We start from the raw sequence: 19,651 nt of genomic DNA on the forward strand, positions 1-19,651 counted from the left end.
GTAAATCGCTAATAAATTTTATAGTTAAGCAATTATTAATCAAATTATCACCAAAAAAAAAAAAAAAAAAATGGATAATCACTTTAACCTATGGCAAAACCCAAACCCACCAACAAACACAAAACCCACTCTGCAACCCAGCTAGCGAATCCACAGCCGCTTGCAACCCTTTCTCCATCGTGTTTCCTCCCTTCCTTGTATCTTCCCACCCCAATCTCTTCAACCACGCCGTGTCATCATTAAGATTGTCAAACCATACATTCAAGTTTCAAAATGATCGAATTAATTTCTCAGATTAAATCATGCGGGTACACCGATATTTGGATTTGTACTCATTTCTAAAGATCTACAAGCAAAATGTGGGAAAATTTCATATATCTGCGGCCATGGCAAGTACACACATACAAAAAGGGAACTGAAAGAGTTGGTAAACTTACTGTTGAAATTCTTAATCGGCAAAAAAAAAAAAAAAAAAAAGATCACTTTTTCTCACTTTTTCTTTGTGTGCAATGGTTTTTTCCTTTTTTTTTAATTTGGTAATGATGTTATGGGTATGAGAAGGGTAGAAAATTGTTGCAAGAGGAGTTTAAAAAACCGTAGAAGATGTTTGATGAAAAGCCCGAAAGGTTTTTTTAATTAGTGTGAGTATTTTTGCGGTGAGCAGCTTCCTGGTTGTGGTGGTTGAGGTGTTGTAGTGGGGAAGAGTTGGGCCTTCCATGGCTTACACGGGGAAGGAGGGTTTTGGGGCATTAATAATCATGATAGGGTAGTTATTGGGTGTGCGGTGTTAGGATTGGCAGACAGGGGTATTAAATCATTCATCCTTTTAATATGAAATCTAACTGCAAATGGGCAATGACAGGGGGTTTTCAGTTAATGCCGATACCTCAGGGGATTTTTAAAATTTCGGACAAACCTCGGGGGTTTAAAGTATTGTATTAAAATATTTTTAAATTGCAATAATAGATACCTAATTTTTTTAACATATTCAATTTTAAAAATAATTTGATGCAAGAAATATTTTATGTCTTGATCAATGGCCGACTTATGCTTAGGTTAAGAGCCCATATCCCACCAAAAATTTTAAAAATTATATATATGAATATTAATTGCACCACTTGAAAATTGAAATTAAATATATAAATCTGTTTAGGTCCACATCAAATAGGTAAGGGATGGGTCTTCGGCTTATAAGAGTGGGCACTACACAACCAAATAGGTTAAGAGTAATGCTATGTGCACTAAATAAATTGTACTAATCCAAGTACTAACAATTGAAATTTTGAAATTCTTTTTGTTTTGTTTTTGTTTTTGGGGAGACCTAACGTGACAATAAGAGAGGTCTGCCACTGTCAGTTAATACTTGGGTTGTATGGTTTTTTTATTAGTGCACATAGTATTATTCATAGGCTAATCTTTTGGGGAGAGAGTAATGGCCCCAATACATTTTGAAAGTGTATTTTTTTCAATATTAAAAAATTATTATTATTTTTTTATTGAATTATTCAATTTAAGAATGTAATTGATAGTGTTTTTATAAAAAACTTTTATGAGAATTAATTCTTCACTAAATGTACAATATTAAAATAATAAAATCATTAATCATTATTGAATGATTGTTTTTAATATATTATTAGAATGAAGATTGCTATTATATCAAAACTCTTAGAGGGCGTTTGGATCATATAATATTTTATTATAGGGGTATATTATATTAACGAAAAGAAATATCACTTTAAAGATTACTGAGAATGTTTAGAAAATGTGTTTGGTTGGTTCGAATAAATTGATGAATAATATGTTTGGTTGGAAGGATAAATGGGTGGATATATTATATAGATTACTAAATTGTCCTCCTTTTTAAATATTAGTATAATGGTATTTTTTATATTATTTTTTGAATGATTTTTTTAACCCCTTATATTTGAAATTTGCTAAAACACCCAAACTATATAAAACTTTAATTTATAGCAAAATCACCCCCATCCACCCTAATCTACTGTCGGCAGCCAGCCACCATCACTAGCAGTTGGCAGAATGGCACACGACTGGTTATATATGGCGGTGGTCTTGGCGGCTGGGGGTATTTTGTTAACTTTTAAACTTTTTTGTGACTAGGGTGTTTTAGCTAATTTCTCAAATGTAGGGGGGCTTGGTAATTGTTATTTGGTAGACATCTGAGGGCAATTGTGTCCGAAATGGTTTTTAATTAAAGGCAAAATGGGTACAAAAATTAGATTATCCCGAAAATGTTTTAATAACACCCCCTAACAAGGTAATAAGATTACCCCCCACATTACCAACTAAAAACACTATTTACAATAAAAGATTACTGTAATATTTTAATACTTGCAAACCAAACGTAAGAATCTTACAAAATAAACGAAGATTACCTTCGATCCAAATGGCACCTTAATTCTTTTATTTTTCCTTGAAATTGTTATCTGAGAGTAGAAATGTAGGATTCCTTAAAATTAAATTAAATTTTGGCTTAAAATAACGTGTCCAACATCACCCTAGGTTTTTGGTCACTTTCATTTTGACCAAATTAACTAATTTTCACTTATTTATTTGATTATTTAATATTTATATGCAGGAAGTTGTGGGTTTTTTGTTTGTACTTTTGGATTGTTCTAAACATGGATTAGAATATGATTAGGGATAATTAGTTTAAACATGTGAGGTTTGGCCTAAATCTGATAAACCCCCTTGGTATGAGTATTAACTTAAAACCCCTTACCACTTTACGGTTAGGTGAACGGTAAGATTTTTCTGTTAGTTTTAATAAAATGGCGGCAAAAGAGTAAATCACTAATAAATTTTATAGCTAAGAATTATTAATCAAATTAAAAAAAAAAAAAAAGCATATATCACTTTAACCTATGGCAAACACAAACCCACCAACAGACACAAAACCCTCTAGCAAACCCACTCTACAACCGCCTGCGACCCAGCGAGCGAACCCACAGCCGCCTGCACCCCTTTCTCCATCGTGTTTCCTCCTTTCCTCGTATCTTCCCACCCCAATCTCTTCAACCACACCGCATTGCCATTAAGATTGTCAAAACATACATTCAAGTTTCAAAAGGATCGAATTAATTTCACAGATTAAATCATGCGGGTCATATATCTGCAGTTGTGGCAAGTGCACACATACAAAAAGAGAGCTGAAAGAGTTGGTAAACTTACTGTTGAAATTCTTAATCGGAAACGATCCAGCAATCACTTTTGCTTCTTCTTCTTTTTTTTTTTTTTTTTTTTTTTTTTTTTTTTTGGGTGTGAAATGGTTGTTTCCTTTTTTTTTATTTGGTAATAATGTTATGTGGGTATGAGAAAGGTAGAAAGTTCTTGCAAGAGGAGAGTTTATAAAAGCATAGAAGATGTTTGATCAAACGCCCGAATGGTTTTTTATTTTTATTTTGTGCGAGTATGGTTGCGGTGAGCGGCTTCCTGGCTATGGTGGTTGAGGTGTTGTTGTGGCTTATACGGGAGGAGGGTTTGGGGCATGATAGGGTAGTTGCTGGGCATGTTAATGAAGAAGTGGGGTGTTAGGATGGGGAGACGAGGGTATTAAAGTCATTTATCCTTTTATATGAAAATTAACCAAAAATGACTAATGACAGGGGGTTTTAAGTGAATGCCGATACCTCAGGGGATTTTTAAGATTTTGGACAAATATTAAAATATTTTTAAATTGCAATAATAGATACCTAATCTTGTTAACATATTCCATTTTAAAAATAATTTGATACAAGAAATATTTTGTCTTGATCAATGGCCGGCTTATGCTTAGGCTTAGAGCCCATATTACCAAAAGTTTTAAAAATTATATATCTTGAAATTAAATATATACATATGTTTAACTCCACATCAAATAGGTAAGGGATGGGTCTTTCTGCTTATAAGAGTGAGCACTACACACCCCAATTAGTCTATTCACAACCGGTCTCACAGGGTTTTTATATGAGTCTCACTAATTAATTGTAAGTTGATAAATTGTGAACTGTCACGTTAGGTTGTGAACTGTCTACTCATTCCTAGAATGAGGATTGTTATAATATCAAAACTCATAATTCTTTTATTTATCCTAAAATTGTTATCAGAAAGTAGAAATGTAGGATTCCTTAGATAATATTTTATTATGTCCTATTATTATATTAAGCAAAACAGCTCAAGTCGGTGGGTTTCCATTTTTAAATTCAATTGAAACTTAAAAGAAAAGTTGATGGAAAATCAGTAAACTCAAGTGCTCTTTTGGACTTTTATGGATGTTACAATCAATTTTTGTTTCTCTTCTTCTTCTTCTTCAGTTTTCTTCTCTCTCTCTCAGTCATTCAGAAATCACTAAAACATACTTTCATTCAGAAACCTCTCTCACCCCTTCAGATACCACTTCAAATATTTTTACTCTGAAGCCAGATTGCTTGATTTTTCACTTCTCTTTCGTTCCTTTATTTCTCTTTTAAACAAAAAAAATCCCTGTTCTTTATTTCTTCTTAACAAAAAAAAAAAAAAAAAAAAAGAATCTCATCCCTGATTTTTTTAATCCAAAATTCCTCTTGTATTTTTCAAATTCGACAGTTTGCACCCTAGTTGTCCTGTTTTTAACTCTGTTTTACTTTCTTTTACTGTCTTTCTCTTAAGTAAAAAGTGTTGGAAATGGTCGAAATCGCGAGTTTTGTTCTGGATATTGTCAAGTGCTTGGCTGCTCCGATTGGGCGTCAATTTATGTACCTGTACAACTACAAGAAGAACATTGACAATCTCCAAGATGAAGTTAAGAACCTGAAGAATACAAGTGAAGAAGTGCAGGTTAAGGTGGTTGCTGCTGAAATAAACGTGGAAGAGATCAAACAGAGCGTTAAGGACTGGCAGACTAAGGTGAACAATACCATTACTGAAGCAGAGAAGTTGATTGAAGAGAAAGAAAACAACCCTCGATGTTTCAAGGGATTGTGCCCCAACTGCATCACCCAATACAAACATAGCAAGAAGGCATTCAAATTAAAGCGGGATGATATAGTTCCACTCCTGCTGCAAGAAGAAAGATTCGATACGATTTCCTATTCAAGTATTCAATCCAACTACGAGAAGAACTTTGACAAGCTCCGAGATGATGTTTCGAAGCTGAAGAATGCAAGAAGCAAAGTGCAGCGTATGGTTGAGAAGGCCGAAAAAAATGTGGAAGAGATTGAAGAGGATGTGAAGAAGTGGCTAGAGGATGTTGACTCTATCATTGTTAAAGCAGCGGAGTTGATTGAAAACCAAAGCTCGGTTGGCACTGACTGGGAGACCCGCTACCGAAATAGCAAGGCAGCATCCGAATTAATGGTGGATAATATTGGTCCACTCTTGCAGCAAGGAGAAAGATTCGATAAAGCTTCCCATCCTACTATTCACAAGGAGATATGGCTTAGATCTAATGAAGATTATTTGGCATTCGAATCAAGAAACTCCACTGTGAAGAATGTATTGGATACTTTACATGATGAGGAAATCGACATGGTGGGTGTTTATGGGATGGGTGGTCTAGGCAAGACCACTCTTGTGCAGGAAATTGGCAGGAAAGCCGAGAAGGATAAGCTCTTTGATGAGATTGTTTTTGTTGAGGTAATGTTTAAACTAAGGGGTTTCACTTTATTATATTAGGATATTTATTTAGTGTGATAATTATTAGTATTTAATTTATATCATTAATTTTATTTGAGTTAAATTAATTAGACTTTACTCTTCTATATAAAGACGTTTATAATTAATGAGAAAAAAGTATTCAATAGTTCGTTTTTAATAAAGAAATCTTTGTTTTCGTTATTTTATTTATAATTTTATATATCTTGGTTCACTTTATCTCTTAAGGTTTACTTTTTGTTAGGTTATTTTTTTTTATAGATGAATGTCTTTTTTTTTTTTTTTTTTTTTAAGCTTAGTTATCCGTTTAAGATTTTTTTTTTTTTTTTTGTTTATTACGCGGTTCTTTGTCTTATAGGTAACAGAAACTCCGGATACAAAAAAAATTCAAACAATAATTGCAAACAAGTTACGTCTCAAATTCGAAGATGCAATGGAAGATGAGAATCAAAGAGCAAATAAGTTATATTCTAGAATGGAGAAGAAGAATATCCTTTTAATTGTAGATAATATTTGGGAAGAGCTAACTTTGGAAAAGATTGGAATTCCTTTTGGAGCTGATCGTGGAAGAAGTAAAATATTGATGACAACAAGAAACGTAGATGTGTTGGAGAAGATGGGTTCAACAACTAATTTCAAGATGGGTATTTTAAATGAAGAAGAAGCTTGGAGGCTATTCAAGAAAATGACAGGTAATTGTTATAACTCATTATAATTTGAAAACACATAAAATATGTGTTATGGTTTGGCGTGAATAAATAACAAGTTAAAAACAGTAATAATATGAAATATTTTCAAAATCTGTATAATTACTCCATTGATAGAATAATAGTGCTGGCTTACAAGAAAACAACTTATCACCACTGCCCTCTCTTCAAAAATCACAACCTTCCATACATACGACATCATTCCCGCCGCTTTTTCAAACCCACCCACCACCACAATTAATAGCCACAATCAAATAATTATAAACCCAGAATCATAAAAAGTGAAAGAAAAAGTGAAACCCAGAATCATACGAATCACCTACACTCTTTGGGTAGGGATTTGGTTGCGAACAGGTTGGAGCTGCTGGGTGGGGTTTGGCTGGGATTGAGTGTAACTCATTTATATATATTTTTTTAATGTAATAACCGTATTTTTTTTTTCTTCTCTTTATTCATATTTTTACTCTGATTTTTTTTTAAAGTAATTTTATAACCGTAATTTTTTTCTTTTAAATTCGTAATCTATTTTTTTTCTCCTTTTATTCATTTTTTAATCCGATTCTGTTGAAAAATAATTCAATCAACTTTTTTTTGTTTCTCATTTTTAATTTCCTAACCTCCACTCCTCCTAAAACCCAGTAGTTATAAACCTCACCCACCCCTATCGGTAGCCACTGACAACCTCTGTCACACCCATAGCCTCCCGTGCACCACCACCGCTCCTCCAAATTATTGCCATCTACTCCATTGCATCCACACCAGAGCCATCGCCATTGCATCTATAACACAACCATCGCCATTGCACCCACACCACAGCCCACCCTTTAGACCACCACCACAACAACCACGGCAAATCAGATGATGACCATTGCCGCACCCATTGGCCTCCAGCACACCACCACAACACGCAAAGTGCAGGACACTTCCATTAAACGCACACCACAACATATCTCCATTGCACCCACACCCCAACACATCCCCATTGCAGCCACACCACAGAACACCACCCCTTAAAAAACCACCACCACCACCACATCAGCCACAACAAAACCAGATCACCAATCAAATCAACTTCACAAGATCAACAACAACACCACCCAGGTTTAAAACAACCTCCCTAGCACAAATTGATGCATAAAAAAACCACCACCCACCACCACCATTAATAGCCACAATCATATAATTATAAACCCAGAATCATAAAAAGTGAAAGAAAAAGAAAAAGGTTATCATACAAATCACCTACACTCTTTGGTTGCGAAGAGGTTGGAGCTGCTGGGTGGGGTTTGGCTGGGATTGAGTGTAACTCACTTATATTTTAATCTTTTTTTTTTTTTTTTAAATGTAATAACCGTATTTTTTTCTTTTTCTTTTTATTCATATTTTTAATCTTTTTTTTTTAAAAGTAATTTTATAACCGTAATTTTTTTCTTTTGAATTCGTAACCTATTTTTTTCTCTCTTTTTATTCATTTTTTTTTCTTTCTCATTTTTAATTTCGTAACCTCCGCTCCTCCTAAAACCCGGTAGTTACAAACCTCACCCACATTGTGCCCCACTCACCCCTACCAGTAGCCACTGTCAACCTCCATCACACCCCTTAGCCTCCCGTGCACCACCACCGCACCTCCATATTATTGCCATCTCCATTGCATCCATAACACAACCATCGCCAATGCACCCACACCACAACCCACCCTTTAGACCACCACCACAACAACCACAGCAAATCAGATGACGAACATTGCCGCACCCATTGGCCTCCAGCGCACCACCACAACACGCAAAGTGTAGGACACTTCCATTACACCCACACCACAGCACATCTCCATTGCACTCACACCACAGCACATCCCCATTGCACTCACACCACAGAACACAACCCTTAAACAACCGCCACCACCACATCAGCCACAACAAAACCAGATCACCAATCAAATCAACTTCACAAGATCATCAACAACACCATCCAGGTTTAAAACAACCTCCCCAGCCCAAATTGATGCATAAAAAAACCACCCAAGGTGTCACTGTTTGGGTTTGAAGGTGAGGTGGCTAGGAAGAAGAAAAGGGGATTTGCTGCCCCTTGCTTGAGTTTTCTCCAGGCAGAGTGACGAAATTTTAAGAAGATGGGTTTAATGGGAATGGGGTAGGAGTGTGGCGGCAAGACAGAGTGAATGAGTTAGGAATAAGATTTTTAGGGTTTTATTTAGCTTAATTAATACATTGAGTAAATACTTCTCTACCCTTCACTCTAGTTTTTCAGGGTTTTATAATGGCTATCTGTCAACAGGTTATAATTGTTATTTCCAAAACCTAAAAGGGCTTGAGTGTTAACAGAAATCTCAGGGAATAATAGTCATGGACCTAAACATTACTTTCTGACTTAAATTTAAAGTATATTCATTAATATTTGAATTAGTTTTATTAGATGGCGTTAGTTAATTATTTTCAGCCTAAATTCACAGTAATGAGAATTGACTTGGCAGCTTTATTTTACATTTCCTCATTTCTCATCGCCTTATTTTTATTTTCTATAAATATTGTCTTAAAGCTCTTGATAAGACAAAATGTATTTCTATGATTTTAGAGATGAAGAGTGGAAAAGAATTTTATTTGGAATTAAGTGCAGTTTATTTAGAATCTCATATACTTTTTTATGGTTCTGTTTAGAAAAAAGTCTAACAAGATAGCTAGAGGGAAAATAACAACACTTGGAACTTTTCTTGTTTCTAAATCAAAAGCATGTGAATAGTAAATGCAATTAATATAATCATAGCTTCTTGTGCAGGTAATGTTATTCAAACGCCTGGATTGAATTCTTTACCAAAGGATGTATGCAAAGAATGTGGAGGTTTGCCTATTGTCATTTGTACTATAGCAAAGGCATTAAGGAACAGAAGAAAAAAATCTCAATGGGAAGATGCTTTGCTAATACTAAGAACGCCTTCCCCAGCAAAGTTCACAAGACTTTTAGAAAAGGAATATTCAAAGATTAAGTTGAGTTACGATTATTTAGAAGATGATGAGCTCAAGAAAACTTTCATAATTCTTAGTCTAATGAAAAACAATACTTCCATTTTAGACTTGCTCAAGAATATCGTTAGTTTGAGTATACTTGAAGGAGCTAACCTTACAATAGAATAAGCACGGAATAGACTGGATTCAGTGGTCAAGGAACTCAAAGACTCTTGCTTGTTACTTGATGGTGGAACCAAAGGAAGATTTTCTATGCATGATGTTGTTCGCGTTGTTGCTTTAACATGTGCATATACAGATTACCATGTACTTACGGAGAGAAATGACATTGAAAGGGAATGGAAGGATAAAGATAAACTTAGAAAATGCACAATTGTCTCTTTAGTGGGTAATAATATTATCACTCAACTTTGGCCTGAAGCATTAGATTGTCCAAAACTTGAATTTCTTAGGGGTTCTTCTTTCGAAATCCCTAAGGAGTTCTTCACAGTGATGCCAAAGCTAAAAGTTTTAAATTTATTTGGAATACAACAGTCGTTGTTGTCGTCACTTGATCTTCTGACAAACCTTCAAACATTGTATTTAGATGATAGCGAAATTGAAGATATTGCTATTATCGGAAAGCTTAAGAAGCTAAAAGTCCTTAGCTTGCGAAATACTAATATTGAGGAGTTGTCTACAGAAATGGGTCAATTGACTGGGTTAAAGATTTTAGATTTGAGCAATTGTTGGCAATTAAAAGTTATTGCGCCAAATGTGATATCAAAACTATCCCAACTAGAAGAATTGTATATAAAGGGATGTAGTATTCAATGGAAGGTTGAAGTACTTGAGGAGTTGAAGCACTTATCTCAATTGACCAGTTTAGAAATATATATTAAAGATAAGAAGATGATGCCTAAAGACTTCTATTCTAGAGAGCTTAAAAGGTGCAATATATCAATAGAAGATGAATTGTTCGACGATTATGATTGGTATCAATTTTCAAGAATCTTTAAATTTCAATATGATTTTACCATCTCTTTAGAAGAATTACGAATTCTCAAGAATGTTGAACTCTTACGGTTGGTCGGATCCCGTCGTGATGATAACAATCTCAAGCCACTTTTTAACGAAAAGGTTTGATTGAAGTTAACGTCTTGCACTTCTCTATTATATTTTCTTATGCTTATTCTCATTTGTTAACACATAATTTTGATGTTGAATTATTTGTTCTTCTCTTTTTGCGTTTTTTTCTAGTGATTTTAATTTTCTGTTAAATTTCATTACTTTTTAGAGAGACAAAAGACACATTGTTTATATCAATGCCATATTCATCTATAAATCCATAAGAATCAATTATTAGTTTTTTTTTTTTTTTTTTTCATATGAGTAACTATTAAAACAACAATCAACTTTGGCTGCAGGTTTTTTTCACCAATTTGATGGCCTTGGAATTGAAAAATATTAGTTCTGGAAAGATTTGGGACAACCAATTTCCAACACTTTTGTCTTCCTCCTATCAAAATTTGACACACTTTATCTTGAAGAGTTGTAGAAAAATAAAATACGTGTTTCCATCTTCCATTGCCAAAAGCCTCCAGACTCTACAACACCTTCAGACAATGGATTGTAAGATTTTAGAGGAGATTGTTGCGGAAGAAGAAGGAGCAAAAGTTGCTGTTAATTTTGCCTTTCCGCAAGTTACCAATTTGCGGCTTGAGAAATTGCCAAATCTTATAGCTTTCTATCCTGGAATACATACTTATGAATTGTCGATGTTAAAAAGGTTGGTGATCAAAGAATGTGAAAAATTCACTTCAAAATATCTAAGCTTCCAAGAAAATTCATTTCAAATTCCAGAGCCAAAATCCCTCTGCCTAGCGCATAAGGTACGAGTCTCTTGTTTACTTCTTTATTTAAAAAGAAAAAAACCTTCATTTTATATATATTACATAAATTAGAACTTAATAATGTGATTTTTAACATCTTTTTTTTTTTTTTTCTTAAACTAGCATTTAGAGAAAAAAAAAAAGAAATAAAAATTAATGGTCAATTGGATTTGGACGGTTTTATTACTGGAGTCTTGTCAATTAAACTCATTAAAGTACTATGTTTAAATCATCCAATATAATTCTAGAAATTATCAAATATTTACTAGAAATTGGCAATATGATTTTATTTTGGGATATTATCAATTGGAAGAGAACCTTTTGTTATTGATATTTTAAGTTTGTATTGGAGAAGATATAGATATTATCAACTGATACTTCCCCAAAACCAAAGTCATTCTGCTCACAATTTGCAGTTGCCAAATCCCTCCTCTCACAACATGGCTGGCCTTGCAAGTGGTGTGCGGCTGGCCAAGGCCCCTGCTTAATTTACTTTTTTTTTTTAATTATTATAAAAATAATCCTTTAATTATTATTATTTTATATAAATTTACTTTTCAACTAAAAATATTTTAAAAGTTGTATAAAATTATACCCTTACAAATGTTAAATCTAACTATCTCTAATAACATTTTATCCCTTTTTAAAACTATTTTGAAACTTGTCTACTTTTTCTTATAGTTTCTTAAAACATTATCCCTCATTTGATAACAGTCTCTTTATTTTTACTTAAAATGTGCCTAACAAGTGATCCTTCTTATGATTGGGAACCATATCACAAATTCAAAATTATTTAACATGATTAGCAAAAATTCAGTTCAAAAAGGACAAAATTATGTTAGTTACCATTAAATTTAAGAGAGAGAAAATTATAAGACAAAAATGCCCATATTATAATAGGGAGAATGACAAAAATGAACTCCTTTTTTCTATACACGCCAGAAAAAGACAAGTTTGTTTAGAGCATGTTTAGTTTTCATAGGATAGTCTTTTCTGAAATTAATTTGATAAGTAAATTAAAGAATCATATGCAATTACCCTTTGTCCTTCCCACAGTTAATTTAAACCAATTTCAATGGTTTCATTTTTAAAATAGGCCGAACGACATGTACCTACCCATAGTTTTTCATAATGACAATTTGATACCCAAAAGGTTTGAAAATGACAATTACCCACTTTCTGTTTATCTCTGTTAATAAAATCTGTTTAAGTAAGGGCAATATAGTAATTTTATACCCATTAACTTTAAATTAATCAATAAATCCCTATAGTCTCTTTTTCATCTTCTTCTTCATCTCTCTCTTCTCTTTCTTTCTTTTCCTCCGTCTTTTCCCTCCTCCCTTCTCTTTTTTTTACTTTTCTTCTCCGTCTTTTCCCTTCTCTTTCTTCCCTTTCTTCTCCAGTTCTCCCTCTTTTCCCTCCTCCCCTTCTCTTTTTTTCCTTTTCTTCTCCCTCTTTTCCCTTCTCTTTCTTTCCTTTCTTCTCCATCTTTTCCCTCCTCTCGTTCTTTTTTTTCCTTGTCTTCTCTGTCTTTTCCCTCTTCCCCTTCTCTGTTTAACTTTTCTTCTCCCTCTTTTCCCTTTGGTCGCTAGGCAAGAACCCGTCTTTTCCTCCAGTTTTTAAATTTTTTCAAATTTTTATAATTTTTTATAGTTTGGGTTGGAAGTGTCTGAAACTTGTGGTGGTTTGTGGCGGTGGTGATGGTTGTATTTGGTGGTCTTTTCCTCTTCAGTTTTTTAATTTTTAATTTTTTTTCAAATTTTTATAACTTTTTACAGTTTGGGCTGGAAGTGTTTGAAATTTGTGGTGGTTTGTGGTGGTGGTGATGGTTGTATTTGGTGGTTCTGGTGGCGAGTTTGGAGCTGGTGGAGGTCCTGACCGAGAAGAAAGGAAGAAAATAGAAGGGAGGAGGGAAAAGACGGAGAAGAAAGGAAAGAAAGAGAAGGGAAAAGAGGGAGAAGAAAAGGAAAAAAGAGAAGGGGGGAGGGAAAAGACGAAGAACTGGAGAAGAAAGGAAAGAGAGAAGGGAAAAGAGGGATAAGAAAAAGTAAAAAAGAGAAGGGGAGGAGGGAAAAGAGTCAAAAGACGGAGAAAAAGAAAGAAAGAGAAGGGAGAGATGAAGAAGAAGATAAGAGAGAGTAGAGAAAAATGAAATAAAAAAATATGATAAAAAAAGTTTAGGGATTTATTGATGAATTTAAAATTAATAGATATAAAATTACTATATTACCCTTTCTTAAACAGATTTTATTAACAGAGTTGGACAGAAAGTGGGTAATTGTCATTTTTAAACCTTTTGGGTACCAACTTGTCGTTATCGTAAACTATGGGTAGGTACATGTCGTTCGACCTTTAAAATATAAAGAAAAACTTGGGAACCGTAACAGAAGCAGTATGTGGCAACATTATCCTTGTTTCAATGGTTAAGAGTTTAATTTCAACTTTAAATTAGTCAATCATATCTTGTCACATAATTTTATACGAGAAATGTTATATGAAAATGATGTATGTGTAGTATTACTCAACGAAGAAACAAGACTAGTGGAAGGTGATTGAGTATGGATGGAACAAAATGGGCTCAGGCCCAATTAACGAACCCAAAATCTAAAAGAATCCAACAAACATAAGAGAAGAAGCAAATCTTTAAAATGATATAATATCAAGGAGATTAACAAAAACCACGGAGTGACTGTGACTGTGACATTATCAAATCAACTAACTTTTTAAGATTTTCCTTCAAAAAGAGATTTAACACTTTTTCATATTCTTCTCTCTCACCAATCATCTAATTCGTTACTGTTTGAAGATCCATGAATCTTCATTTATAATGAAAGTGGGTACTGTTTAGAAGCCACAGATTTTTACATTATTCGAATAATGATTAAAAAACTAATTAGATTTTTGTTTCAATGGATTTGTAGATCAACTCTAATTTGGAGGATTTGAATTTAAAGAATAAGTTGAGACAAATTAGATGGCGGAGTCGATTTAAAACTCTTGAGATCGAAGATGATGAGTCAACAAATATTCCACTTGGGCTCCTTCAGAGATTTGAAAATCTGGAAGTGCTTCAACTAGCTTGGTGTAGATACGAAGAAATGTTCTCATGTGGAAAGGATGAGAAACATATGCAGATCACTCTATTAACTTCTTTCCAGAATCTTAAAGTTTTGAATGTAAGTCAGTGCAGAGAGTTGATGAAGTTAATGACACATTCAATGGCTAAGAGCTTGGTGCAGTTGAGAGAATTGAGCGTAGAGGGATGTGAAACGATGATAGAAATAGTAGAAAATGAAGGAGATGCAACAACGAGTATTGAAATTGCTTTTGATAATTTAAAGAAGTTGTCACTTAAAGACTTAAAAAGTCTCATATGCTTCTGCTTTGGGAATTATTCTTTCAATTTCTCATCTTTGGAAGAGTTAATTATAAGAGAATGCCCCAATATGAAGACTTTCTCTCAAGGAATCTTAAGCACACCAAAGTTACACAAAGTCAATTATGAGGGCTTCAATGAGACTAACATGAAGTGGGAGAAAATAAAGGAAGTAGAGAATGAGGGGAATGATCTTAATAAAAGCATACAAGGAGCATACAAGATACAGGTATGTTTAAAAGTAATTGGTTTAAATATTTACTTATTTTTGCATTTTTTTATATTTTTAAATAATATTATATTTTAACTACAAGATTGCAAGTAATAGTAGGATGAAGCAAGTTTTGTCGGTTTATCAATACAAGTGCATAACACTAAGAAGACAATAAGGCAATTTTAAGTATTGACCTTAGTTGAATAAACGGTTTTAGGTTAGGGGATGACATTTTTTTATATTATTATTTATTTAGTTTGGGCTAGGCCTTTCAGAAATTAATTCGAGTTACAAAAAGACACATTTTTCTAATCCATTAGAAACAATAATAATTATTTTTTAATTACTTTATATTGAAACAACTATTAATTTTTGCTGTAGGACATTTCCCTTGATTTGAAGTATAAGGCATTCAAAGATGTCAATTCTACAGAGATTTGCTACAACCAACATCCAAATTTCTTTTATGAAAGTTTGACACATTTGTTCTTGTGGAATTGTGGAAACATAAAATATGCATTTCCGTCTTCCATAGCCAAAAGCCTTCACCAACTCCAACAATTAAAAATACAAAATTGTAAGGCTTTAGAGGAGATTGTTGCAAAAGAAGAAGGAGCAAATGCAGTTGTCAATTTTTTCTTTCCGCATGTAACCTCATTGAAGCTTGAAGATCTACCAGAACTTACAACTTTCTATCTTGGAATACATACTTTTGAATGGCCAATGTTAAAAGAGTTGGTGGTGAAAAATTGTGACAAATTCACTTCAAAACATATGAGCTTCCAAGAAAATAGTGAGGAGGGTGAACTTCATATTTCTAAGCCAAAATCTATCTTCTTGGACGATAAGGTACGAATCTCTTATTTCATTGTTTATTAAAAAAGAAAATAAACTTTCTTCATATATATTACATTTATTCAAAATTTTAATTATGGAATTCTTAACATCTCTATTTTTCCTTGGAAAGAAAATTCAAAAAAATTAATGATTATTTAATTTGAACAATTTTACTTTAGGACCTTTAGATTTAAAAAAAAAAAAAAAAATAGATCATCCAATATAATTCTAGAAATCAACAATAAAAGTTTATTTTTACTATAAATTTGTTTATCAGGTGATTCATTTTATCATTGAATAAATTATTTACAAAACGCTTGCAACTTGAAAGCGGACTACACGGGATCATAAATTCAAAATTATTTTAAAATGATTTGATGGTGGCCAAGAGTAATAAATCAATTAAATTTTGAATCAAATTATATTAGGGTAATTATCAATAAATCATGTACCGATTTCTTTTCAATTATCATATCTGTTTGATAATGTTATGGGTTATAAATCACATGTTTTAATTAATTAAATTAGAAGTTTTAATAAATAAATAAATGTCCAAAGTCCAACTTATAGTCAAAGAGGATAAAATTGCCATTTCATACCAAAAGGAAAGATTAAACAAGAATATTTCAAAAATAGAAGATAAAATTAGAAAAACTTAAAAAAATAGAAAATTGGAAAATATAAAGAAAAAAATATTTACAAAATCTGAAATTATATTTTTAAAGTTGTAACCATTAAATACTAAATTTGAAAATTAAAATAACAGAAATTTGGAAAAAAAAAAAAAACTTTTTAAGAAATTCATATTAATTTAATTTCTATAACTATTTAAAAAAATAAAATAACATTATAAATTATTCTTAAAATAATTATGAAAATGTAAAAAAAAAAAAAAAAAAATTGAAAATGGTTGTAGTGGTGCCTACAACCATTGGATTGCAGCTTGCAATATGGGGTTGAAGTCATAGTCATCAATTATGACTCATGTCTACAATCTAAGGTTGCGCCACAACCATGCGATTTGTGGCTATGATTTGCATCTGTAGTCGTTTCCATTAGATTGTAGCTTAAATTCAAATAATTTAATAGACAATAGGAGGAGGTGTATATTGTAGTTTTCCAAGTTAGTGGTGGCTGAGTAGTTTTTTGGTTTCAAGGGGTGTAATTGGTAAAATCACATAAATGAAACATTTGCTCACAAATTTGATTCATGGTAGCCCTTTGAAGAATAATCTAAATTCATTTGAAAAGCATGTTTCTATTTTCTATTTTCCAAAATAATGTAAACAAAAACAGAAAAGTATGTTTAATCTGTAGTTTACAAAAATAGTTTTTGAATGCAATTTTTAATATTGATTTTAAATTTTAAATATTAATAAAATATAATTTACTAGTTTTAAAATAGATTGTAGTTGATTTGTCAAAATTTGATTGGGTTTGGCTTGTGATTTTTGAGCCAATAACTAAACTTTTGTTTTAAGTATATAATTAAAAAGCTAATTGGATTTTGTTTTCGATGGATCTTGTAGATCAATCAAGATTTGGAGGTATTTGAATTAAGGAATGACATGAAAAGAATTATATGGCAGAGTGGATCTAAAACTTTTGAGATCTCATATGATAACTTAACAAATATTCCACTTGGACTCCTTCAAAGATTTGAAAATCTGAAAGAGCTCAAACTAGACATGTGCGATATGAAAGAGCTCAAACTATACAGGTGTGATCAGTACAAAGAGTTATTCTTTCCAAACTTTCAAAATCTTGAAGTTCTAGAGGTACACCGGTGTAGCAAATTGATGAGTCTCATGCCATTCTTAGCTTCTTTCCAGAATCTTAATGTTTTGAGAGTTTCCAATTCCAATGGGTTGATGAAGTTAATAACACCTTCAACAGCTAGAAACTTGGTGCAATTGAGAGAAATGACGGTAATGAATTGTGGAATGTTGATTGAAATAGTAGAAAATGAGGGAGAACAAGATGCAACAACGAGTATTGAAATTGTTTTTGATAATTTGAAGAAGTTGTCACTTGTAAACTTACAAAGTCTTACATGCTTTTGCTCTGGGAATTACTCTTTCAAATTCCCATCTTTGGAAAAGTTAATTATAAGATTTTGCCCCAATATGAAGACTTTCTCTCAAGGAATCTTAAGCACACCAAAATTATACAAAGTCGATTATATGAGTTTGAATATGACCAAAAGGGTGCCGAAAGAAATGAAAGTAGAGAATAAGGAGAATGATCTTAATACAACCATACAACAAGCACACCAAAAAGAGGTATATGTATTCAATTAATTAGTTTAAATATTTATTTTATAATAATATTATGTTTTTAGGGTTAATTATAATAAATTGTTTTTTTAAAGTTAGTTTGTGTGTAGGTATTGTAATGCAAATTTTGCGTTAGAATAAGATACACATATTTCCTCCCAGCATTGGAAGCTGTAATCTAGTGTTATGCAAAACTAGGCTTATCCTAGCATAAGGCTAGTCAAAAAGTCAATTTGTTCCAGTGGCTGCACTGATTCCACGTGTCATGTTCTTGTTTTTAACTATCATATTTTACAAATCAACATTAATTAGAGGTATCAATTTCCGACCTCAGGTTAACTTCTTTGTTTTGATTTAAGGGTTATAAGTGGCCCGATAAAGTAACTGGACTGATTGCATGTTAATTGTAAGGAAAAAAAAAATGTCAAATGAATATCTTTTTCTTGCTTAATTTTTATATATAAAATTATTATATGTTTTTATGGGAAATTTTAATTTTAATTTGATTGACATGATTTTTCTTTAGGTTGACTCCAATTTGGAGTAATTGACATTAAGTGGGAGGGACATTATGTTGATTTGGGAAGGAGAATTTCAAGAGAGCTTTGGCAAAGTAAAAACTCTTCAACTGATTAAGGATGAATATGCAAACAATCAAATTCAAATCCTTCACAAATTTAACAGTCTTGAAAAACTCATATTGAAAGTGAGTTCATATAAAAAGATAATCTAATGTGAAGAGAATAAGCAACACGTTGGAGCACTTACAAAAATAAATTTTTAGAATTGCAAGGACTTTTTAATTTAAAGTACATTTGGAAACAAGACTCCCGATTGAACTCAATTCTTCAAAATCTTGATAGTCTACAGGTGAAATATTGTCACAAATTGACTACTCTATGGCCATCTTTTGAAAATCTGAGGACTTTGAAGGTAAGCTACTTCATGTCATCCTCAACAGCCAAAAGTTTGGTGCAACTAGAAGAGTTAACTATAATTGAATGTAAAATGATGATAGAAGTATTAGCAAATGAAAGAGATATTGAGAAAGGCGAAATTGTTTTTGAGAAATTGAAGGTGTTGTACTTGTATCATTTAGAAAGTCTCACATGCTTCTACTGCTTTGGGGATTACATCTTAAAATTCCTTTTTTTGGAAATATTATTTGTGAGAAGATGCTCCAAGATGAAGACTTTCTTTGGAGGAGGCTTAAGCATGCCAAGGTTACAAATGTTGAATGAGAGAATTGTTCAGAGAGCAACATTGATACAATCACACAACACTTACAAAATGGTACCTACTTATTTACTTAACAATATACTTTTTCCGTACACTTTTTTGTTCTCTTTCATTGAATTAATATTAGTAAATCTTCAATTGTCTTTATTATTGATTTTATCTTTAATTAAATTCCTCTAATTGAATCAATTATAGATTGTCAAGTATATATAGAGAAGTTACAATATTACAATTTATGTTTCTTTAAAGTTAATTTATACATGTTTTTGAAGCATACATATTGAAGTAATTGTTGGGGAAATTTTTCATTTTCTTGTTTAATTGATAAATTATGATCAATTTAGAGCTTAAAATAGCATTCTACATAGTTTTTGCTTTTAATATTAATTTATTGTTCTTTATGATTACAGATTGTTCAGATTTCTGTAAAAGATTCGAAGAAGGAGTTTGAGAGTTTTAGTTCGATAGGAAACTAATATTCATGAACACAGAACAATCATATGGCAAGTGTATACAAAAACAATA

At 32.2% G+C, this 19,651-nt stretch overlaps 1 protein-coding gene across 1 annotated transcript; it reads left to right on the forward strand.

Moving 5' to 3' along the window:
* The first annotated feature begins 4,659 nt into the window (after positions 1-4,659).
* Positions 4,660-19,602, forward strand: LOC116144759. Its single transcript, XM_031430192.1, has 9 exons — positions 4,660-5,610; positions 5,987-6,320; positions 9,126-9,188; positions 9,612-10,432; positions 10,720-11,184; positions 14,106-14,789; positions 15,156-15,623; positions 17,141-17,893; positions 19,537-19,602. The coding sequence occupies exons 1-9, from the start codon at positions 4,660-4,662 to the stop codon at positions 19,600-19,602; spliced, it is 4,605 nt and encodes a 1,534-aa protein (XP_031286052.1).
* The last annotated feature ends 49 nt before the right edge of the window (positions 19,603-19,651 follow it).

The sequence above is a fragment of the Pistacia vera genome, unplaced genomic scaffold, assembly GCF_008641045.1.
Source record: "Pistacia vera cultivar Batoury unplaced genomic scaffold, PisVer_v2 Contig455, whole genome shotgun sequence".
Taxonomy (NCBI): domain Eukaryota; kingdom Viridiplantae; phylum Streptophyta; class Magnoliopsida; order Sapindales; family Anacardiaceae; genus Pistacia; species Pistacia vera.

Bases quoted from the DNA above. Each gene is read 5' to 3' on its own strand.
- LOC116144759 (XM_031430192.1), top strand. From the start codon at position 4,660: ATGGTCGAAATCGCGAGTTTTGTTCTGGATATTGTCAAGTGCTTGGCT. The intron at 14,790-15,155 runs GTATGTTTAAAA...TTTTTGCTGTAG, and splicing joins AAGGAGCATACAAGATACAG to GACATTTCCCTTGATTTGAA. The intron at 17,894-19,536 runs GTATATGTATTC...TTATGATTACAG, and splicing joins AACAAGCACACCAAAAAGAG to ATTGTTCAGATTTCTGTAAA.